Here is a 24,027-nt window from a genome sequence, read left to right as displayed (position 1 = left end):
GCAGCGCTGCACTTTACTGGAAGACATATTTGATCCTTTATGTTTTTAATAGTTTAATATGAACTGATTAACGAGTCAATGACATTTTATTGAATAAATAAATAAATAAACCCCGGTGTCATCCTATTGAGATGACGACAACATCGTATCAATTTATTATTTACAGATGATTAAAAATGATGACTAAAAATATTCCTTTCAGTTAAAACAATAGAACCAGTGTTTTTATGTTTTGTGTTTGTTCATAAATAAAGTTTTATTAATGAGAATACTAACGCTCTTCCTCATCTTCATCTTCGGCTTAAAGCTACTGAGGTCCTGATTGGATTTGATATGTATAATCTGACAGGTTCAGGGTCACGCACACTTGTTCTAGGTCGTCACACACACACACACACTCACACACACACACACACACACACACTGAGGCGTCCTCACTTTGCTGCCGTTCTGCATGAAGGAACAACGAGAGGGAAGTGATGAAGATTTGACCGTCTGTCTCACATGGTAGGAGTCCTTTAATATATATATTATATATAAAAATAATATATATATATTATATACTCTATAATATATTAGATATTATATACTATATAATATATTATATATAATATATCATATATTTGTTATATATATATATTATATGTGTTATATATTATGTATATTATATATTCACAGTGTGAGTGTTTATATATGATATAATATATATAATATATAAAATATATATTATATGTGTATAGTATATAATATATATAATTTATATAATATATAAAATATATAATTTATATATTTTATATATTATAGAATATATATATAATATATAATATATATATATATATTATATTCACAGCGTGAGATTTTGCATCATGTTTAGTGAAAATTAAACATTTTAAGACACATAAGAGCTTTGAAGATGCATATTTATCGCTTTAGGCACACACACACACACACACACACACACACACACACACACACACACACACTCTGCACCTTCAAGGCTCTGAGGTGTGTTAACATGTTCCCTAAACATGATGCAGAATCACACCAAAATAAATCAGTTGTTTTAGGGCCCGAGCCGCTTGGATTATGAGGATTATGAGTATTAATAATCCTGTTGGAGCTGACACGGATAACGAGGCTGAGGAACTCCTGGAAGATTTTATAAACAATAAAGAAAATATAAAAATTAGAGAAATCACAACTCAAAATAATGTGCAGGATTGGGAATAGACAGGAAAGAGGAAATGTATTTTTAGGGGTGTACTGTCCCTTTGTACTGTCCAGCTGACTACATTTGTCTAGAAGACTATATATATATATATATATATATATATAAAGTGTATTTGAGTACTTTTAAAAGCGCTATATAAATTAAATGAATTATTATTATTATTATTATTAATATTATTATGTAAACAAGTTTAATAAAACCTCAAATATCAGAGAGATCTCAACAAAATGTAATTTACTTAAATATTAAACTCAAGTGCCAGTTTAAGCTCCTCATACTTTATTGAAGTATTTACATTTAATGCTCCTTTATGTTTATAATTTTAACACTTTTTACTCTTCAGTTAAACTTGTTTTTCATGTTTACTTTTTCAAACTTCCCTTTAAAAAAAACTCCGGTTTAATTCAAGCCAAAATATCCCAAATATCCAACACAACAATAAAACGATTGAAAATGTATTAAATCAGATTTTTTTCCTCGTTAAGCTTAATTCCATTGACTTAATTTTCTTAAGTTTCTCCAACTCCTCCGTTGCTCCTCCAGGGAAGCAGCACCTCCTCCTGGTTCATGTGAGATGCCTCCACATCGACGGGCCTTCATCTCCTTACCTCAAACATGGAGGCCTCCTCCTCCTCTTCCTCATCCTCCTCTTCCTCCTTTCCCCGCTCTGCCGCCTCCGTCCCTGCGGCTCCTCCTGGTCCTCCTGGTGCTCCTGCCCCTCCCGGCCCGGGCCACCTCCTGGTTCCGGGTCGGGGTGGTGGGCCCGTGGGGGTGCGACCCCCTCTTCGCCAAGGCCCTCCCCGGCGTGGCGGCGCAGCTCGCAGTCGACCGCGTCAACAAGGATCCCTCGCTGTCCCGCGGCACCTTCTTCGACTACGTCGTGCTGCAGGTTCGACCCCCCCCCTCCCCATTCCCGGCATCGAACCGGCGGGGTCGAGATGTTTATTGACCTCTGGGGTGGTTTTCAGGAGCCGTGCGAGACGTCGAGGGCGCTGGAGAAGTTCATCAGCTTCCACGCCAAGGCGTCCGGCTACATCGGACCGGCCAACCCCGGCTACGGCGACGCGGCGTCGATGCTGAGCAGAGGCTGGAACAAGGTGGGTTTCCTGAGGAGGCGGGGCTTAGAGGGTCTTCAGGGGTTTCGGCTTGTAATACATCTCCTCCTCTCGCTCCTCCTCCCCCGAGGCCTTGTTCCCGTGGGGGTCCGTCGGCCCCGAGCTGGACGACGTCCAGAGCCACCCGACCTTCGCCCGCTCGGCGCCGAGGCCCAGCGGCGTGCTGCTGAGCCTCATCCGGTACTTCAGGTGGGCCAACGTGGCCGTCATCTCCTCGGAGGAGGACGTCTGGGTGGAGACGGCCACTAAGGTGGGAGTTCCTCCTCCTCCTCCTCACAATATGTTTACTGAGGAATGAAGGTCTCTTTTTGCGGTTTATTGCAAAAAGTTATGAATCAGAGAGGAGTTGAGGGGGAAGGGAATGGGATGGAGGTCGTGGGGTAAGGGGTTAGGGAAGGAAATGGGGGAAGAGGGATGAAGGAGAGGGAACTTCAGAGAACAGGGGAGGGGAGACTCGTAGTTGTAATCCCCGAGAGATCGCTTAACGTGGACAAGATCCGGTGAGCGTTCCTGCCGGCGTTCAGGTTGGAGCGGGTGTAGAAGAGGTACGCGGAGGAGGACCGCCGGCTCAGGGATTCCTTTCAGAATGAATGGCCTGAGAACGATTTGGGAGGTATGCCGGATGGAGCTACAAATCTGGCGGATATGGTGGAGGAACCAGGAACTCGAGGCCCCCTTTCCCATCTCCGTGATGAACAGAAGGTCCTCGCCGTGGGTTCGGCGAGTCGATCTCAGGCGTAAGGAGTCGCGGACGGGCTCGTACGGACTCAGGGAGGAGTCTAGGCGGAGAAGCTAACCCTGCCGGGGTGGACCGTGCTGGGTGGCCTTGTTGTGTTTGAGGTGGTATGCGACGGATTCGGGAGGATGGGGATGCTGGAAGCGGTGGCGTGTCGTGAGGGGCGGCGGTCGGAGGTCATCGCTTCATGTGTTGGCGCCGCGACCGTCACGTCTTCACGATCTGGACCGCGGCGCTGTTATCTGAGCGGAAGGCCGTAACGACGCGGTGCACCTCGGAGATCGAGGAGGATCGGATACGGGTTTACGAATCTCACCGGCCGTTCGGCTGAGGAACCACTTGTTGCACATCAAGAGGTTGTCCTCCGGCTCGGTGACGTGGTCGTCTTCAAGGAGGAGGTGCCGTTCCGAGAGGAGGTGGTGCTTCTCGCTCTGTGTGGCTTCTTGTTGGTGTCTTTCTTGGGGGATTTGTGTCTCCTTGTAGGGTTTTTGAGGCTCTCCCCGGACCCTTGGTGGACCCCCTAAAGCCGGCCGGTGCGCTTACCTTTGTGTGGTCCCGTCCAGGTAGCCGACTCCTTGAGGAGTCACGGCCTGCCGGTCCGACTGCTCGGCTTCACGGAGAACACGCCTCGCGCCATCAGACGAACTCTGACGCAGCTGCGACAGATGAAAGAAATACGACGTGAGCTCAAGGTCATCTCCTGTCTCCTGTCTCCTGTCTCCTGACTCCCGCCTCCCGCCTCCTGTCTCCTGTCTCCCATCTCCTGTCTCCTGTCTCTTGTCTCCTGACTCCCACCTTCTGTCTCCCGCCTCCCGCCTCCTGTCTCCCGTCTCCTGACTCCTGTCTCCTGACTCCCGCCTCCCATCTCCCATCTCCTGTCTCCTGACTCATGTCTCCTGCCTCCTGAATCCTGCCTCTTATCTCTTGCCTCTTGTCTCCTGTCTCCTGTCTCCCGTCTCCCGTCTCCTGCCTCCCGCCTCCCGTCTCCTGTCTCCTGACTCCTGTCTCCTGACTCATGTCTCCTGTCTTCTGTCTCCTGTCTCTTGTCTCCTGCCTCCTGAATCCTGCCTCTTATCTCTTGTCTCCTGTCTCCCGTCTCCTGCCTCCCGCCTCCCGTCTCCTGTCTCCTGACTCCTGTCTCCTGACTCATGTCTCCTGTCTTCTGTCTCCTGTCTCTTGTCTCCTGCCTCCTGAATCCTGCCTCTTATCTCTTGCCTCTTGTCTCCTGTCTCCTTTCTCCTGACTCCCGTCTCCTGTCTCCTGTCTCTTGTCTCCTGACTCCCACCTTCTGTCTCCCGCCTCCCGCCTCCTGTCTCCTGACTCCCGTCTCCTGTCTCCTGTCTCCTGTCTCTTGTCTCCTGACTCCTGTCTCCTGCCTCCCGCCTTCTGTCTCCCGCCTCCCGTCTCCCGTCTCCTGACTCCCATCTCCTGTCTCCTGTCTCCTGTCTCTTGTCTCCTGACTCCTGTCTCCTGCCTCCCGCCTCCCGTCTCCTGCCTCCCGTCTCCCGTCTCCTGTCTCCTGACTCCTGTCTCCTGACTCATGTCACCTGTCTCATGTCTCCTGTCTCTTGTCTCCTGCCTCCTGAATCCTGCCTCTTATCTCCTGACTCCCGTCTCCCGTCTCCTGTCTCCTGACTCCTGTCTCCTGACTCATGTCTCCTGTCTTCTGTCTCCTGACTCCTGACTCCTGTCTCTTGTCTCCTGCCTCCTGAATCCTGCCTCTTATCTCTTGCCTCTTGTCTCCTGTCTCCCGCCTCCCGTCTCCCGTCTCCTATCTGGTCCCAGTCGTGGTCCTCTGCATGCACTCGGTGCTCCTGGGCGGCGTGGCCCAGCGCCATGTCTTGGAGGCGGCGTACGACCTGCGCCTGGCGGACGGCTCGGTGGTGTTCCTGCCGTACGACGCGCTGCTGTACAGCCTGCCGCGCGGCAACGTGAGCCACGCCGCCCTGCGCGGCAACGGGAAGCTGCGGCGGGCGTACGACGCCGTGCTCACCGTCACCGTCGACTCGCCGGGGACGACCTTCTACGAGGCCCTCGGGGAGGCGGTGAAGAGGGGGGAGGTGGTCCCCACGCTAGAGCCACAACAGGTGTGTGTGTGTGCTTGTCTGTGTGTACATGTGTGTGTGTGTGTGTTTGTGTGTACTTGTCTGTGTGTGTGTGTGTGCATGTCTGTGTGTACATGTCTGTGTGTGTGTGTGTGCATGTGTGTATGTGTTTGTGTGCGTGTGTGTATATGTGTTTGTGTATGTGTACATGTGCGTGGGTGTTTAACTATGCGTGTGTGTATGTGTATCTATGTGTGTGTGTATGTGTATCTATGTGTGTGTGTGTGTATGTGTATCTATGTGTGTGTGTGTGTATCTATGTGTGTGTGTGTATGTGTATCTATGTGTGTGTATGTGTATCTATGTGTGTGTGTGTATCTATGTGTGTGTGTGTATGTGTATCTATGTGTGTGTGTGTATCTATGTGTGTGTGTGTGTATGTGTATCTATGTGTGTGTGTATCTAGTATGTGTATCTATGTGTGTGTGTATCTATGTGTGTGTGTATCTGTGTGTATCTGTATCTATGTGTGTGTGTATCTATGTGTATATGTGTGTGTATCTATGTGTGTGTGTATCTATGTGTGTGTGTGTATGTGTATCTATGTGTGTGTGTATGTGTATCTATGTGTGTGTGTGTATCTATGTGTGTGTGTATGTGTATCTATGTGTGTGTGTGTGAATGTGTATCTATGTGTGTGTGTATGTGTATCTATGTGTGTGTATCTATGTGTGTGTGTATCTATGTGTGTATGTGTGTATCTATGTGTGTGTATCTATGTGTGTGTGTATCTATGTGTGTGTGTGTATCTATGTGTGTGTGTGTGTATCTATGTGTGTGTGTATCCATGTGTGTGTGTGTATCTATGTGTGTGTGTGTATGTGTGTGTGTGTGGTTCACCTCCCCTCCTCCTTCAGGTCTCTCCGTTCTTCGGTACCATCTACAGCTCCGTCCTCTTCGTGGCTCACGCTCTGAACCAGGTGCGTGACTCCGGGGAGTGGATCTCTGGAGGGAACCTGGCGCGGCACACCAGCAACCTGGACTTCCAGGTAACAACAACAACAACAACAACAATAACAGATGAAAATGTATTTCCATAAATCCATCATGTTCTCCGCGGCAGGGCTTCAGCTACCCGGTCAGAACCGACGGGTCCGGAGAGGCGCTGCTGGATTACGTCATCCTGGACACGGACGGCCTCTCCTGGGAGCTGAGGCCCACCTACAGGTGAGAGCTGGCACTTAAAGGGCCATACACACCTTTTAGAAAGGATCCACTTCAGTCTTTATTATTTTATCTTGATTTACTTCATATGTGTTTACGGCAAAGTCTAGTGCAAGAACTTCCTTCAGGATCGATGAAGTCCCATTGAATGGTTGATTGATTGATTGGTTGGTTAATTGGTTGATTGATTGATTGGTTGGTTAATTTGTTGATTGGTTGATTGATTGGTTGACAGGATCGACATGGGGGCGGGGTCAGTGCACTTCCTGGGCCGAGAGATCCACTTCCCCCGAGGCTCTGGACCCCGGAGGGACTCGAACTGCTGGTTTACACCTGGAGTCCTCTGCTCAGGGGGTGAGGAACACACACACACACACACATACACACACACAGACACACACAGACACACACAAATACACACACACAGACACACACACACAAATACACACACACACACACACAGACACACACAAATACACATGCAGACACACACAAATACAAACACAGACACACACACACAAATACACACAAATACACACACACAAATACAAACACAGACACACACACACAAATACACACACAGACACACACAAATACACACGCATAAACACACATCATCAGCACAACCATAAAACTTCTAATATTCTTTAATTTCTTTACAAAAACACTTTTAAAGTTCATTAAATTGATTATAGTTAAACTCAGTGACCTGAACCTTCTCCAGGTGTGGATCTGGTCCCGACGCTCAACGAGTTCATCGGGGCGACGGCCGCCTCGGTTCTCGCCGTGGCGTTTATTTGCTGCATGAGGTAGAAAAGTATAAATAATATTATAATATAACCTCGTGATGTTTAACCGTCACAGGTTTTATTGAGTTGTTTTCATTGTCTCGTGATTGTCTTCCTCTCTCGTTGCCTAGGCGACGCCTCAACCACCTCTGCCAGGTGAAGGGACCCAACCGGATCCTGCTGACTCTGGACGACGTCACCTTCATCAACCCGTCGCTTAGCAACAAGGTCAGAGCCCGGAAATGAGTTCCAACTAGAAACTCAAGGAGAAACGTTTCTCAGTCGACCCTGAACGCCTCTTCACAGAAGCTGAGTGTGGAGGACGGCACCAGGAGCCAATCAGAGGCCACGTCGCCGGTCTCCGTCCAATCACCGGCCACCTACGAGAACTCCAACGTCGTCATCTTCAAGGTGAGCTTCAACACGTGAAGCATAGACTTCTATACAACCAGAGGAGTCGCCCCCTGGTGGTCAGGGGAGATAATGCAGCTTTAACACATGAAGCGTAGACTTCTATACAACCAGAGGAGTCGCCCCCTGGTGGTCAGGAGAGAGAATGCAGCTCTAACACATGGAGCATAGACTTCTATACAACCAGAGGAGTCGCCCCCTGGTGGTCAGCAGAGAGAATGCAGCTTTAACACATGAAGCATAGACTTCTATACAACCAGAGGAGTCGCCCCCTGGTGGTCAGGAGAGAGAATGCAGCTTTAACACATTTGAAGCATAGACTTCTATACAACCAGAGGAGTCGCCCCCTGGTGGTCAGGAGAGAGAATGCAGCTTTAATAGGACCAGTGCTGTTTATGTTTTGACAGCTTGGTTGTCTCCTCCCCTTCAGGGTGACTGGGCGTGGCTTAAGAGACTTCCCGACGGCTCGTTCAGCAGCCTCAACCCCAAAACCAGCCACGTGTTTGAACTGGTACGTCCCGGAGAAACCATCTGACACGTGTCACACAACAACAACAACAACAACACAGTATTTAATACATCAAACCCGTCTTTCCGGCTCCAGATGAAGGACCTGCGCCACGAGAACGTGAACCTCTTCCTCGGCTTCTTCCACGACTGCGGCGTCTTCGCCATCGTGACGGAGTTCTGCTCCCGAGGGAGTCTGGAGGACCTGCTGCTGAACGACGAGGTCAAGCTGGACTGGATGTTCAAGTCCTCGCTGCTGCTGGACTTGATCAAGGTCGGAGGTCTTTTACCCAGAAGTCAACGGGGATTTGTTGCGTACATAAATAACCGCACCTACGTTAGTTCCGAAGTTGTTCACGTGTACACTTCGTAACTATTCTGACGGACTTTAGCCGTTTATTTCTAGTTCATAGAGGACGCTATGTGATGTGTTTTCTTTTCAGTTGAATGCTTGGCAAGTTTCAGTTGGATGCAATCTGCCACCTCACCACTAGATGGTGTCAAATCCCAGAAACTTTATTTAAAAAAACATTTCCATTTAATAAAATACAATTATCACATAATTAGACAATAGATTTGCTCTCGTTCAATAATTTAAATTAGCGGCAGAATCATTCCAGCTCTGTTTGCTTCACTTACGGTAGTTAAGAAGTTTTTTACGTGTGAACTTCGTAACTATATTGACGAAATGTATCCGTTTATTGTATTGCTATGTGGTGTGTTTTGCGTTGGCCCCTCTCAGTTGAATGATTGGCAAGTTTCAGTTGGATGCAATCTGCAACCTCACCACTAGATGGCGTCACATCCCATAAACCTTTTAAAAAAACGTAATTCCTATAAAAAAATGTGCGCAATATTGACAAAAGATTTGCTCTCGTTCAATAATTTTAATTAGCGGCAGAATCGTTCCAGCTCTGTTTGTGTCACTTATGTTAGTTACAAAGTTTTTTCCGTGTGAACTTCGTAACTATACTGACGGACTTTATTGTACTGCTATGTGGTGTGTTTTGCGTTGGCCCCTCTCAGTTGAATTATTGGCAAGTTTCAGTTGGCTGCAATCTGCAACCTCACCACTAGATGGCGTAAAAATCCTAGAAACTTTTTTTTAAAAAAGAATTTCCTAAAAAAAAGATGTTTGCGATATTAGACAATAGATTTTCTCTCGTTGAGTCATCGCTGAGCGTTGGTGTTTCTTCTTCACGTCTCAGGGCATGAAGTACCTGCACCACCGCGGCGTCACGCACACTCGCCTCAAGTCACGCAACTGCGTGGTGGACGGCCGCTTCGTCCTGAAGGTCACCGACTTCGGCTACAACGAGGTGCTGGAGGCCCAGAGGTTCCCCCGGGTGGAGCAGCCCGCAGAGGGTGAGCGGGCGAGAGAGAGAGAGAGAGAGAGAGAGAGGAACTAACCCCGCTGCCCTCAGAGCTGCTGTGGACCGCCCCGGAGCTCCTGAGGAGTTCTCCGCCCGAGCTCCGCGGCTCTCTGTCCGGAGACGTGTTCAGCTTCTCCATCATCATGCAGGAGGTGGTGGTGAGAGGACCTCCGTACTGCATGATGGACATGTCCGCCACAGGTGAGCCACAGGTGAGCCCCCCCCCCCTCTCCTTCAGCTGATGTTCCCCCTCCCGTGTTCCAGAGATCGTGGAGAAGCTGCGCCGGCCTCCCCCGCTGCTCCGCCCCGCGGTGAGCTCTGACTTCGCTCCACCCGAATGCATCCAGCTGATGAAGAGGTGCTGGACGGAGCCGCCGGACCAGAGGCTGAGCTTCGAGGAGATCTTTGACCAGGTGCTGCCTCCTCTTCCTCTCCTTCTCCTTCTTCTTCTTCTTCTTTTTCTTCTCCTTCTTCTTCTTCTTCTCCTTCTTCTCCTTCTTCTCCTTCTTCTTCTCCTTCTTCTCCTTCTTCATCTTCTTCCTCTTCTTCTTGTTCTTCTTCTCCTCTCCATGTGTTTGGTGAGGTGCATATTATTTGTGGGTATCTACATCTGAAGGCGAGGTTCTCCGGTTCCTCCTCCAGTTCAAGAACATCAACAAGGGGAAGAAGACCAACATCATCGACTCCATGCTGCGGATGCTGGAGCAGTACTCGTCCAACCTGGAGGATCTGATCCGGGAGCGCACGGAGGAGCTGGAGGTGGAGAAGCAGAAGACGGAGAAGCTGCTGACTCAGATGCTTCCTCCGTGAGTCCAATGCCGACGACAGGAAGCTTGCGTAGACGACAGGAAGTTAGTGTGGTGCCGTTCACCTCAACAGGAAGTTAGCGTATTTACAATGCATATATATATACACTACCGTTCAAAAGTTTGGGGTCACCCAGACAATTTCGTGTCTTCCATGAAAACTCACACTTTTATTTATCAAATTAATTGAACATTTCATAGAACATATAGTCAAGACATTGACAAGGTTAGAAATAATGATTAATATTTGAAGTATTAATGTTGTTCTTCAAACTTCAAGCTCAAAGGAAGGCCAGTTGTATAGCTTATATCACCAGCATAACTGTTTTCAGCTGTGCTAACATAATTGCACGGGTTTTCTAATCAGACATTATTCTTCTAAGGCGATTAGCAAACACAATGTACCATTAGAACACTGGAATAGTCATTTACCACATTAACAATGTAGAGAGTGTATTTATGATTAATGTTATCTTTATTGAAAAAACAGTGCTTTTCTTTGAAGAATAAAGACATTTCTAAGTGACCCCAAACTTTTGAACAGTAGTGTATATGTACATTTATATTTACACAATATATATATATATATTTAGAAAATATATATATTCAAATTTTACAATATGTAAATATATATATATATAGATTTATATTTACACAAAATATATATATTTAAAAAATATATATATCAATATTCTAGATTTACAATATGTAAATATATATATCTTTACAAAATGATATATATATTTAAATACATAGCAGTGATATCTTGTATTTGATGTAAGATAAGTATTGTTGTCCCGTGTTCTCCCGGCAGCTCCGTGGCCGAGGCTCTGAAGGTGGGCAGCACGGTGGAACCGGAGCACTTTGACAGCGTGTCGCTCTACTTCAGCGACATCGTGGGCTTCACCACCATCTCGGCCCACAGCGAGCCCATCGAGGTGGTCGACCTCCTCAACGACCTCTACACCATCTTCGACGCCATCATCGGGAACCACGACGTCTACAAGGTGCCCGCGCCGGGCCTCCGTCGCTCAGCGAGACATCCCGTCGGCTCACGCCCCGTTGTCCGTTCCAGGTGGAGACCATCGGCGACGCCTACATGGTGGCGTCGGGCGTCCCCGTTCCCAACGGCAACCGCCACGCTGCAGAGATAGCCAACATGGCGCTGGACATCCTGAGCGCCGTGGGAACCTTCAAGATGAGACACATGCCCGACGTCCCCGTCAGGATCCGTATCGGACTGCACACAGGTGAACGTGACCCTCCGGTTGTATAGAAGTCACTGCTTCATGTGTTAAAGCAGCATTCTCTCTCCTGACCACCAGGGGGCGACTCCTCTGGTTGTATAGAAGTCTATGCTTCATGTGTTAAAGCTGCATTCTCTCTCCCGACCACCAGGGGGCGACTCCTCTGGTTGTATAGAAGTATATGCTTCATGTGTTAAAGCTGCATTCTCTCTCCTGACCACCAGGGGGCGACTCCTCTGGTTGTATAGAAGTATCTGCTTCATGTGTTAAAGCTGCATTCTCTCTCCTGACCACCAGGGGGCGACTCCTCTGGTTGTATAGAAGTCTATGCTTCATGTGTTAAAGCTGCATTCTCTCTCCTGACCACCAGGGGGCGACTCCTCTGGTTGTATAGAAGTCTATGCTTCATGTGTTAAAGCGGCATTCTCTCTCCTGACCACCAGGGGGCGACTCCTCTGGTTGTATAGAAGTCTATGCTTTGTGTGTTAACGCTGCGTTCTCTCTCGTGGCCACCAGGGGGCGACTCCCCTGGTTGTATAGAAGCCTCTGACCGCCTCTCTCCCCAGGGCCCTGCGTGGCGGGCGTGGTGGGCCTCACGATGCCCCGGTACTGCCTCTTCGGGGACACGGTGACCACGGCCTCCCGGATGGAGGCCAGCGGGCTGCGTGAGTAACACATCAGGCTAGGAAGTTATTTATTTATTCCCCACACATGATAACACCCATTGTTGTTGTTGTTGTTGTTGTTGCTGTCCAGCCTACAGGATCCACATCCACCAGAGCACGGTGAAGATCCTGCAGGACCTAAAGCTCGGCTACAAGGTGGAGCTGAGAGGGAAGATGGAGGTCAAGGTGCTTTGAGATACATCGACATGTCTGCATGCGGTGGAAGTCCAGTATATAGACATATATATATTAATATATATACATATTTAGAAATGTATATTTATTTATATATAAATACAGATACATATATATGTATATATAAATATATAATAGTTATCAAGTAAATATATATATATATATCAAGTAAATATGTATGAATAACATTTTTAAAATATATAAATATATATATATATAAATAAAATAAGAAAATATGCATAACTAATTTTTTATTTTATTACAATGAAATATGTATAAATAAATCAAGTAAATATATAGTCATGTATACATCAAATATATATAAATAAAACAAAATATATTTATAAATGTATGTATGTGTATATAAAAATAAATAAAATAAATATATATAAATATATATATATATATATAAAATAATAATTATATATATATATATATATATATATACTGTGTGTGTGTCTCTTTCTCAGGGGAAAGGAGTAGAGGAGACCTACTGGCTCACAGGGAAAGTCGGATTCAACAAACCACTTCCTGTTCCTCCGGAGGTGAAAACCGCGTAGGAACAATTTGTTTATTCTTCTCCTTCTTCTTTATCTTTTTAATCGACTATTTTTCACCCAGTTCTTGACACTCTCATAAACATTACTGGGAGAGCAAACGCTTGTATACTTAATGTAGTGTATGTGTGTGTGTGTGTGTGTGTGTGTGTGTGTGTGTGTGCGCGTCCCAACAGGAAAATGGCCCACAGCCTGCAGATGGCCGAGATCGCCCAGTACAAGAAACAGAGAGCGGATCAGCAGCAACGGGAAGTCTCCAAGAAGAAGCACTGAGGTGATGGCATGCATTGTGAAAACAACAACAACAACAACAACAACAAGTATCACATTACAGTTGAGAAAAGGGCTTACTTTTGAAAAAGATGCTTTTATTTTGAAAACTAGACAATCCATCTCGAAACTGCAGACGGAAGCTTTATCAAAGTATTTCACAATTCTTAAACCTAACTAAGTATTTAATGATATTTCTAAGTTGTTTCCTTTGTGGACGGAAGTTTATTTTGAAAAGACTCATTTATCGAAGTTCATTTTGAAAAGACTCGTAACAAAGTATAAGAGTAACTTATATTTTACATCATTCATATGAAGTTAGGATGTTTATTCTATCTTTCAGTTATGAGAGTTATAGTTAATTGATTAATTGATTAATATTTCCTTTTTCATCTTATTGAAATGTTAATCGTTTCCTTCCTTTCTTCCTTCCTTCCTTCCTTCCCTCTCTCCCCAGCCGAAGGACCCGGGGCGTCGGTTCCACGAGGCGGTGAAGAAGGTCACGGTGACCTTTGACCTCTGAGTGAATCCCTCGTTGGCTTCCTCATGTGGCGTCTTCTGGCTCAGAGCCACAGGAGGCCTACAGGAGGCGCCATGACGACTCAACTCAACTCTTTCTCTGATTCTGCAATAAAATATTTTGTCATCTTAAAATAATGTTTGTTGTTTTTAATTTGTTTACTGTGTTGATGTAAATATGACGACTTTAAACAGGTCTGTTGTTATTATTATTGATTTCATCTGTCGTGTGCGTGTGTGTGTGTGTGTGTGTGTGTGTGTGTGATTATCTAAACGTCCCCACAGCGCCCTCTAGTGACACAAAATATACTGTGTTGAAGTTACAGATGGCGTCCTGGATTATCCTGCTGATCCTGTGTGTGTGTGTGTGTGTGTACGCGTGCGTGTGCGCGTGCATTCACTTTTATTCACATAGTTTGAATATTTTAACTGTTTCAATAACATTTATTCACCTAAATTACGACATAAATATTTTTTTTAAGCTTTCTTCTCATCGTCATCATTATATATTTAGTTTTCTGCTTTTAAGCAGCGCTTTTTTAAAAGATTCAGAGAGTTGAGGATTATTTTGAGGATTTAGCCGTTTATGGCGGTTTGTTTGGGGGCAGCAAAAAGACGTGTAGATTATATAGATTATGTAGATTATGTAGAATATGTTGCAGTGATGTGGAATAAGGAGGAATATACAGATCAGAGAGATTAGAAGAATATTGAGGAATGTGAGATTAGATGAGGATTATTCACGAAAATGTATTTAAAAAATATATATTTATGTATATCATGTTTCTGTTTTATATTTATAAATATGTGTATTTAATATTATTAATTATTATTTTTATTTCATTTTCTGTTTAATCTTTCTTGAATATATTGATTAATTATTATTATTATACATTATGATTTATTATTGTTTTATTTTCTATTATATATTTCTGAATATATCTATTTATTATTAGATATTATTTTCTTTTTGTACTGCAGGTTTTTGCATGCACCTGAATATAAATAAAATGATTTTTCAATAAATTTGCTGCAACAGAAGCAATAATGTCACAACTGAAATAACAGTCAAACAAAGGGAAGCATGCGTGTGTGTGTGTGTGTGTGTGTGTTTGTGTGTTTCCGCTGTGTGTGTGTGTGTTTCCGTTGTGTGCGCTGCTCCTTTGTTGCAGTACAATGGGCAGCAGGCGACTGTGAGGCGCCGCCCCGACCAGCAGAGGGCGCTGTGACACATTCAGCCGGGAGGAGAGGAGAGAAGAATCAGGTCGGTGTGAGGTTAAAAAATGTGTTTTATTTATTTGCCATTTGCACCTAAACAAGTTATATTATTACGAGAATAATTAAAAAATAAAATAAAAAGAAGCATTTCATACGTTAATAAATACTTTTTAAATCACAAAGTCCTCCCAAAACAGTTTCACGTCTGGTGCTTCGACTCGACCTTTAATTGGGAGGGTCACTCAGCAGCAGCAAGGCATTCTGGGGGATATTTAGGCCCAAATCTGCCAAAATGCTCCATTCGTATTAAAAAAGTGAGACGGGAATCAAGAGGAAAGGTTAAAGGTCACATGAGTTCAGTTCATGGGGAAGGGGGGGGGGGGGGGGGGTGACATTGTTCGCGACTGGAAAAGCCTTCTGGATTTGTTGTTGCTGTTCTTGTTGTTGTTGTTTCGATCACGAGAGTGTAAATTGATGAGACGTTAATCACACAACTGCGTGACACTGTTGCTTGTTGTTTGGTTACATTGTCGCAGTATTGTTTTGTCATTTAATATTATTGGATACCTTCTGCATGTATTGTGCTTTATTTATATTTATATGTTTTTTCCTGTTAGTATAAAATGCTTATAACTAAAAACGTGTCACCTCGCAGGATTAATAAAGTAACGATCGACTTCCCAGAAGAGGGAAAAGAGAAACTCATGAGAGGATAAATTGTTAGATTATTAGAGGATTCCTCACCATCATTGTACTGAACTACTTTTTAAAACTTTTAAGAGTTTCTTTTCATTATGATTATTATTTATTATTTATTTATCATTATTTATTATTTGTTATTATTATTTATAAATCTATTCTTATTATTTTTCTATTCTTATTTTTATTCATTATTATTATAATTATAATTTATTTATTATTTGTTCATATTATTTATTCTTATAATTCTTGTATGTATTATTCTTATTATTCATAATTATTACGATTATTATTATTATTATTATTATATATTATTATTATGAAATGTGATTTAAGTATCTTGCCCCTTTTCTTAAGGTGGACTTCATGTTCTACGTGAAGTGGAAGTATTCCTTATACACAGAATGTACTACGGAGAACAGGCACGTGCACAGACATTTTGGGGGGCAGGTGCTCAAACCAAAAAAAAGGGCACCCAATGCCAAAAAAAAATTCTGACAGACTTGAAGCATAAGCAGCAATACACTGATGATGCTGTCCTCGACCTGCGTTTCCTCTGGGCAGCATCAGACCGCTAGCTTACATTTTCTTTATGAATAAAGATGAATTATTATAGAGCAACAACAGTACAAGCGTTCTGATTGGCTAATGGGTCGTCATGCCAGCCACATATTGCCCTCCTCGCTGGTCTGATACGGATCCGTATTGCCCTCTTACGTCATTTTCAAAATGAGCGATATTGATAGACATCAACAGCCAAGATCAGTGGTCCTCAAACTAAGGCCCGCGGGCCGGATAGGCCCGCTTCCACATTTGGCCCGGCCCTCTGAACAAGAGAGCCCTTATGATTTTTTTTCAGTCTGGCCACGCAAATCCTAGACTAGCCCCTGTTGAATAGAACGGAATAAGAACTCTCTCTCTCTCTCTTTCTCTCTCTCTCTTCTCTCTCCCTCTCTCTCTTTTCTCTCTCTCTCTCTCTTTTCTCTCTCTTCTCTCTCTCCCTCTCTCTCTCTCTTTTCTCTCTTCTCTCTCTTCTCTCTCTCTCCTCTCTCTCCCTCTCTCTATTCCCTGAACATAACTAACGTCAGTAAACAGCTGGACGAGGCTTTGAAATCACGGAGTTTTTGTTTGTTTATTTTTTTAGGAACCGTCGGACCAGTTGTGACGTCATGTTTTCAGCAGCGTAATGTTGTGGTTGATTTATCACAAAACAACGTCAGGGGACAAACACCGTCATGACCTGTTTGTCTGGTGCTGCGGGTCAGAGGAGAAGGAGGTGCAGCCGTTTGGTGGCGCGAGGAGCACTGCGCGGAGGAGGAAGTGGAGGAGGAGGAGGGAGAGGAGGGGGGCGGCTCGTGAGCGCCGCGGAGCAGGTCGGGGCGAAATTCTCACAAGAACTCAAATAAATGCCCCGTCGGAGATTAAAACACATTTGGGGGACTTGATGACAGAAAGAGTAACTTTTATTCTTAAATACGGATGAATAAAAAAAATGTGTCTCCAGCAAAAAGGGCACTTTACTCATCCAGGACAAAGGGGCTGGTGCTTGAGCACCACTAGGGCTCTATCTGTGCACGTGCCTGACGGAGAATACACAAACTACTGAATTCATCACCTATGAAAAGGTGGTTGTGGGGGAGGGAGGGGGTATCTTCTTATGCGTGGAGGCTGAAGGCCGTGTGTGTGAGGTCACCCCAGCTGACCCTCTGGCCGGGACCCTCTCCTGGGTCCTCCTGTGGTCCTCGGTGTGTGGGAAAAGGTCTGAAAGTCTAATTTTAACCCGTCAAATATCTACCGAGCTCCAGGGTCGAGTGTCCGGAGAGACGCACACGTTTCAGGTATTTGTTTACTACGACGTTTCAAATATAAACGATGTGCTCACCACCGCTCTGCAGAAAAATGGTTTTACATGCGCAACATTGATCATAAACAGGAGTATGCATCGTCGGGTCTGCAGCCACAGGTGAAGTACTTCCTGTTAACACACATTAGGTGTGTTCTTCCACACTGAGCACTAATGTATGATTTCTATGTATTTACTTTGTATTCCTTCGTCAATATATTTTTGGTCTAGTTTTAAATACTCCCATTTTTTGGGTCTATTTATGTGTATGAAATATGATGGATCAAAAAACGTTTTATTTGCCATAAAAATGCAATTAAAGGAACACAAGGTAAACGTACTAATTATTAATAGTATCTCTGATGCATTATTGCAACTTTTTTAGCCAAATGTAATGTTTTTTGTAAGTACAATATTAATCAGCAGAGTAGAATAATGTAAAGTACCAGTAGTATTTTAATAAATGTATTGTTTTTTATTCCATGTCAGTGTAATGGCTCAGAAAATAGTGATGTGTTTTATAATAATAATAATAATAATAATAATAATAATAATAATAATGTCTAAAATTATTTTATTATTATTTTATTTATTTTATATATAAATATATAAATATATATATATAAATACAACTTGACCTAAGCCTTGTGTCTGTTTACAGTGACGTTGGGCTCTATGGCTTGTCTGCCGCGCTGGGATCAGCTTCCTCCGTCTAAACAGTCGCTGTAAAGTCTAAACAGAAGACTCCAGATCAGCTTCCGGTGTCACCCCCTTATTCCTCAGCGTCAACGATACTGCGCGCGCCGCGATTGGCCACGTCCGTTGACGCCGAGGCGCCGACGTCCTCAGCGATTGGCCGAGGCTTCAGTCAAACCAAACCAGCCAATCGCAGCGCGCGCTCGCCTCTTTGTTCCTCCCGTTTCGGTGCGTGAGGCAGCGGGTCATGTGTTGTTTGTGCCCTGGCCCCGTAGAGATGTGTACAAGGGAGGAGGAGGAGGGGGGAGAAGCTAGCTAGAACCTCCCGATTATAGGAGCGCGAGCGCGGTCATATTGCACGCGGCGGGAATTACTTGGTGATTAAAAATAAATAAATACAAAAAAAGTCCGCGGCTTCCGGAAAAAGACCAACCGCCGCGAGGAGGGCACTTTGTCTCTTCTTCATAACGGGAACAACGGAGCCGGTTTTCAGGGGAGGAAGAGGAGGAGGAGGAGGGGGGAAATAAATCCGAGCCCCCCTCTCGCGCGCGCGAGCGAGTCCACGTTAGCTGGCCTAGCCGGACTCCCGAGAAGGAAAACAAGCAGAATGGGGTCCCGGTCCGCCCGGATCAGCCTGCGAGTGAAGTGACTTTTGATCCGTTCCCCCGATGGCACATTTCACGAGCTACCAGGAGGGTAAAGCGGCGGTGCTGATGGTGGAGACGCAGCAGAGGGACGCGGGGACGAAAGCGGCGGCCGCGACCGGAGACTGCTCCGCCGGGGAACCCCCTTCTCCGGTAATTAATAGCGGCGGCGGGGCTCGCCTCCATCAGCATTTACCGCCAAGTAACCACCTCCAACACCACCTCCTCCTCCACCACCACCCGCCGAAGGACCCACCGCACCACTGCCAGCATCTCTCCGGGGAGAGCGTCGCTGAGTCCCCGGGAAGGAGAGCCTCCCCCTCGCCGCTCAGCCAGGCGCCGCCCGCCGAGGACCCGGCCGCCGCCGCGAGCGGCAGCGGCCGGGTCTACGCCGCCGTTAGCGTCGTGAGCGCGTCGGACGCCGTGGACGATATTCGCAAATGCGGCTACTTGAGGAAGCAGAAACACGGACACAAGCGGTTCTTCGTGCTGCGGGCCGCGAGCCGCCTCGGGCCGAGTCGCCTGGAGTACTACGACAGCGAGAAGAAATTCAGGAGCAGCCTGCGCTCCGCCGCTGCTGCGGCAGCGAACGCGAGCGGAGGAGGCGCGGCAGCCGCCACCGCTTCGCCCCCGAAAAGAGTGATCGCCCTCTCGCAGTGCTTCACGGTGAACAAGCGGGCGGACTCCAAGAACAAACACCTCATCGCCCTCTACACCAAGGACGAGTACTTCGCCATCGTGGCGGAGAGCGAGCCGGAGCAGGAGGACTGGTACGTGGCGGTGAGCGAGCTGATGAGCGAGGGCAAGAAGGGTCACGTGGACTCGGAGGACCTGGACGACGGGTACGGGACCGTGACACCGGGCACGGTGTTTAAGGAGGTGTGGCAGGTGAACGTGAAACCCAAAGGGCTGGGGCAAACCAAGAACCTGACGGGGGTGTACCGGCTCTGCCTCTCCACGAAGACGGTGCACCTGGTGAAGCTGAACTCGGAGACGCCGTGCGTCAACCTGCAGCTGATGAACATCCGGCGCTGCGGCCACTCGGAGAGCTTCTTCTTCATCGAGGTGGGGCGCTCGTCTTCGATCGGGCCCGGCGAGATCTGGATGCAGGTGGACGACTCGGTGGTGGCGCAGAACATGCACGAGACCATCCTGGAGACCATGAAGTCGCTGAAGGCCTTCGCCGAGTTCCGGCCGCGCAGCAAGAGCCAGTCGTCGGGCTCCAACCCGATGCCCTTCATCACGACGCGGCGCCACCTGGGCAACCTGCCGCCGAGCCAGACGGGGCTGCAGCGGCGCTCGCGGACGGAGTCGGTCGCGGGGACGCCGCCGTCCAGCAAGAGCTCCGGCGCCAGCGGCTACCGCTTCCGCACGTCCAGCGAGGGCGAGGGCACGATGAACCGGCCGTTCCGCTCCGCCACGGGGAGCCTGGTGCACCTCACCGCCGCGCGGGCGGCGCACCACCACGGGCGCCAGGACGGGGGCGTCGCCACGGGGAACGCCGGCACGAGCACGGGCGGCGGCGGCCGCTACGTCCGAGCCGTCCAAGCGGCGGCGTCCGCCGGCCACGCCCGCTCCGCCTCGCTGCCGGTGTCCCACTTCCCGTCCGCCACCAGCCCGGTGAGCGTGTCGCCCAGCAGCGGCCACGGCTCCGTCTCCGACACGCTGACGCGGCCGTCGAGCGCCTCGCTGTGCGGCTCGCCGTCCGACGGCGGCTTCAACTCCTCGGACGAGTACGGCTCGAGCCCCGGAGACTTCCGGTACTTCCGGGTGCGCAGCAACACGCCGGACTCCCTCGGCAACACGCCGCCCATCCGAGAGGAGAACTGCCTGAACGACTACATGGCCATGGGCCGGAACCGGGAGGTCTTCGGCGGCGGCGCCGACACGCCGACGTCCACGCCGGAGGACGAGCGCCTCTCGTCGTCGTCGTCGCTGAGGAGGCGGACGCACTCCTTCTCCCGGCCGCCCGGCGGCGGCGTGGCGGTTTACCAGAAGATGACCCAGACGAACTTCTCGTTGGACGAGGGGTCGGACGGCGCCGTGCCGTCCGGCGGCGGGCTGCTCCGCGGCGGGCCGTCTTCCTCCTCTTCCTCGCTGCGCTCCGACTACAGCTCCTGCTCCGAGCACAGCCAGCAGAGCCGGCCCTCTGCCGCCGCCAAGGAAGACGGCGGCTACATGCCGATGCTGTGCGGCGTGGCGGCGGCGGCGAGGGACGCGCATCCCGACTACATGCCTATGCAACCCACCGCCCGCCCCCCCCTCGCCTCCCACTCCCCGCAGTTTCACGGCCCGGCGTCGGGCCCCCGGTCCCACCCGCCGCTCCACTCCCAGTCCTCCACCGACTCCCACGGCTACATGATGATGCTCCCCGGCGGCGGCGGCGGCGGCGGCTCGCCCTCCTCCGGCCACGCCTCCCCCGCCCCTCACTGCCGCTCCGGCACGCCGGGTGTGAGCGACGCCATCGCAGAGCGACCTGAGAACGGGGATTACATGGACATGTCGTATTGCGGCGGCGAGGGGGGTCCCCAACTCTCAAATGAAGGGACCGGTGGGTATTGCGCCCCCGGGACCCCCGAGGGAACGCCGAAGTCCCACAGCCCGTATTTCTCTCTGCCGCGCTCCTACAAAGCGCCCGCCAGGGACGAGAAGGAGGACGCCGACTACGTCTCCATGAGCTCTCCCGCCAAGCCGGTCTACTCGTCCGTCGCCACGACCGCCATGTTGACGCCGGAGAAGAAGGGCGGCGGCAGCAGCCCCCCGCACCCGCCCCCGCCTTATGGCGCTCACCATACGACCGCGGCGAGGCCCAACCGCCTCCCTCTGGGGAGGATGAGTTTCCACGGGCCGACACGGGTCAGCGAACCCGCCGCCGCGGCGCCCGCCGAGAGGCCCTCGAGCCCCGGGGAGTACATCAACATCGAGTTCGGGGACCACTTCCCCCACCAACAGCAGCCGCCGGAGTACCCCCTGGACGACGCGCCCCGTGACCACCAGGACTACATGAGCGTGGAGGCCGCCGGTAAGACCCCGCCCCCCCGGCCCAGCCTCGTGGCGCCCTGGAACCCCCCCAGCTACATCCGCCCCCAGGCCGCCGCCCTCCCCGGGGCCTCCGCCGCCGGAGGTCACTGGAGGTCGGCGGGCGACGACTACGCGGACATGGCGTTCCCCGCCGGCCTGTGCGTGATGGACGGTCGCTACGGCAACGCCTCCTCCGTCTCGCCCCCCCTCCTGCCGTCGAGCCCGGGAAGGGCGCCGCCGCCGCCGGAGCCCAAGGTGGTCCGCGCCGACCCCCAGGGCCGGAGGAGGCACAGCTCGGAGACGTTCTCCTCCACGTCCTCCTCCAACTCGGCCGCCGCCGCCTCCACGCTCGCCAACCCCGCGGCGCCCAGCGGCTCGTACCCGACGGAGGACCAGGCGTCCAGGTGTGCCGGCTCGGCGTCGTTCGACGGCGCGTGGGTGTCCATGGAGGGCCTGGGGGTCCTGCCGGCTCCCCACGCCCCCGTCAGGTCCATGGAGATGGGCGCCGGCGGCGTCTCCGCCTCCTCCTCCCCGGGCGCCGGCAGGATGTGCAGGAACATGTCGGTGGGCTACCAGAACGGGCTGAACTACATCGCCCTGGAGATGAGGGACGACGGCAGCAGCGCGGGCGCCGTGGCGACGGGGGCCGGCGGCGAGGCGGCGGAGAACGGAGCCTACGCCAGTCTCGACTTCCCCAGATCAGACCGCGTCACCACGACACCCACGGGTGAGTAAAGTGTGTGTGTGTTGAGTCATGGCAGCAGCCCCTTTGATGTGGCGTTGTAATTGTGGCGGCGTGTCGTGGCACACAGTGGGGGGGGGGGGGGCATCATCATCATCATCATCATCGGCCAGGAATGCACTTCCTCTCTGCAGTCGACAACACACCTGGATCCTTGACCCAGAGGGGGGGGTCTCTGAGAGGAGGACGGTGGCCTCCTCCCCCCACGGCTATATTTAAAGCTCTATTTCCAGAGCCGGTCCGAGGCATGCGGGTAACGGGACCCGGGTGGGACGCATGCCCCCCCACACACACCCCTCTTGAACACCCAGATGGATCAGCCCACAGATGTTAGAATTATTAACCGTCCTGCACACGATCCATAAATCCATAGAATTAATTTAGTTTTTTTTGTTTGTCTTTTAAAACGTCAGGAAAGTTGTGAAAGTCTTCTAAAGTTCTAAGTGTCCGGTACTCAGAGGATATCTCATAATATTTAATTACTAAAGTAAAACTACTGTGAAAATACTTAGTTAGGTTCAGGGAACTACTGTAAATTACTGTGTTTATATTGTATGTCTTAAATGAGACGCGTAGATTAAAATGTTTTTCATGAAATATCATTTGAAGCGTCACACACGAAACGTTCAAGGACCGTCGGGGAAAGTCTGAGGATAATGACGGTTTTCACAGATTCCGGCTGGTTTTAAGGGAGGGAGAGAGAGAGAGAGAGAGAGAGAGGGAGAGAGGGGGAGAATCAGTTTGAGGTCTCTTGGGATTCTTTGTGTTCTTGTTCTGGACTTTGATCAAAACAAGTCTGAGGACACGAATGACCTGAACTGACCTCACACACACACACACACACACACACACACACACACACAGCTTGTTGTGTCATTGCAACACAGGCAGGTGTTTCAGAGCTCTCTCTTTTTCTCTCTCTCCATCTGTCTACTTTATTGTTGTAACGAATGAATAGCATTTCCTGTGACTCCTTCACAATAAAAGTCCCCAAGTCAACAATGCAAATATTTTAATGTGAACGCAATTGATTATGTGTAAAAGATTACAATTTAATAGATATAAAAGTTGAATCAATATAAATATATTTATATGTAAAATATTCGAAAATTGTATTTATATATACATAATTATATAGATATATGAAGAAGTTGGATCAATTAACTATATATGTAAAATATTCAACATTTTTATATATATATATAATTAAAAATGTTGAATATTTTACATATAATTATATTTATATTGTTGGGAGCCTATAAAACACGTTTAGATATTATTTAGGACGATATAAAGCTATATCAAAGCTCTTGTCGTATTTGTTTACATATTTATAATACTTTGTTGTTGTTGTGATCTTGACGTCGGTGTTTCTCTTCTCTCTCAGACTGAGCGACGGGACGTTAGAGCCCCCCCCTCACCTGACATCTGACCTCTGGATGCAGAAATCAAGATGACAAACAGATTTTTACAAG

At 48.7% G+C, this 24,027-nt stretch overlaps 2 protein-coding genes across 2 annotated transcripts; both read left to right on the top strand.

Annotated features, from left to right (window-relative positions):
* Window positions 1–403: 403 nt before the first annotated feature.
* gc2 (guanylyl cyclase 2) lies at window positions 404–13,885 on the top strand. Its single transcript, XM_056442776.1, has 25 exons — window positions 404–507; window positions 1,775–2,120; window positions 2,200–2,328; window positions 2,417–2,596; window positions 3,646–3,763; window positions 4,868–5,169; window positions 6,045–6,176; window positions 6,251–6,354; window positions 6,587–6,705; window positions 7,076–7,160; window positions 7,271–7,367; window positions 7,446–7,550; window positions 7,981–8,061; window positions 8,155–8,331; window positions 9,266–9,422; window positions 9,482–9,631; window positions 9,695–9,843; window positions 10,073–10,236; window positions 11,051–11,243; window positions 11,312–11,486; window positions 12,050–12,148; window positions 12,240–12,334; window positions 12,814–12,899; window positions 13,077–13,174; window positions 13,628–13,885. Exons 1-24 carry the CDS (start codon window positions 455–457, stop codon window positions 13,171–13,173), a joined length of 3,393 nt encoding a protein of 1,130 aa, XP_056298751.1. The 5' UTR covers window positions 404–454; the 3' UTR covers window position 13,174; window positions 13,628–13,885.
* Window positions 13,886–18,461: 4,576 nt separating this feature from the next.
* On the top strand, window positions 18,462–24,027 carry LOC130211779 (insulin receptor substrate 2-B). Its single transcript, XM_056442775.1, has 2 exons — window positions 18,462–22,537; window positions 23,940–24,027. The coding sequence occupies exons 1-2, from the start codon at window positions 18,814–18,816 to the stop codon at window positions 23,942–23,944; spliced, it is 3,729 nt and encodes a 1,242-aa protein (XP_056298750.1). The 5' UTR covers window positions 18,462–18,813; the 3' UTR covers window positions 23,945–24,027.

Source organism: Pseudoliparis swirei, chromosome 21 (genome assembly GCF_029220125.1).
Source record: "Pseudoliparis swirei isolate HS2019 ecotype Mariana Trench chromosome 21, NWPU_hadal_v1, whole genome shotgun sequence".
Lineage (NCBI taxonomy): Eukaryota > Metazoa > Chordata > Actinopteri > Perciformes > Liparidae > Pseudoliparis > Pseudoliparis swirei.
The sequence above is the reverse complement of the archived record's forward strand: the minus strand, read 5'-3'. Positions and strand labels throughout refer to the sequence as shown.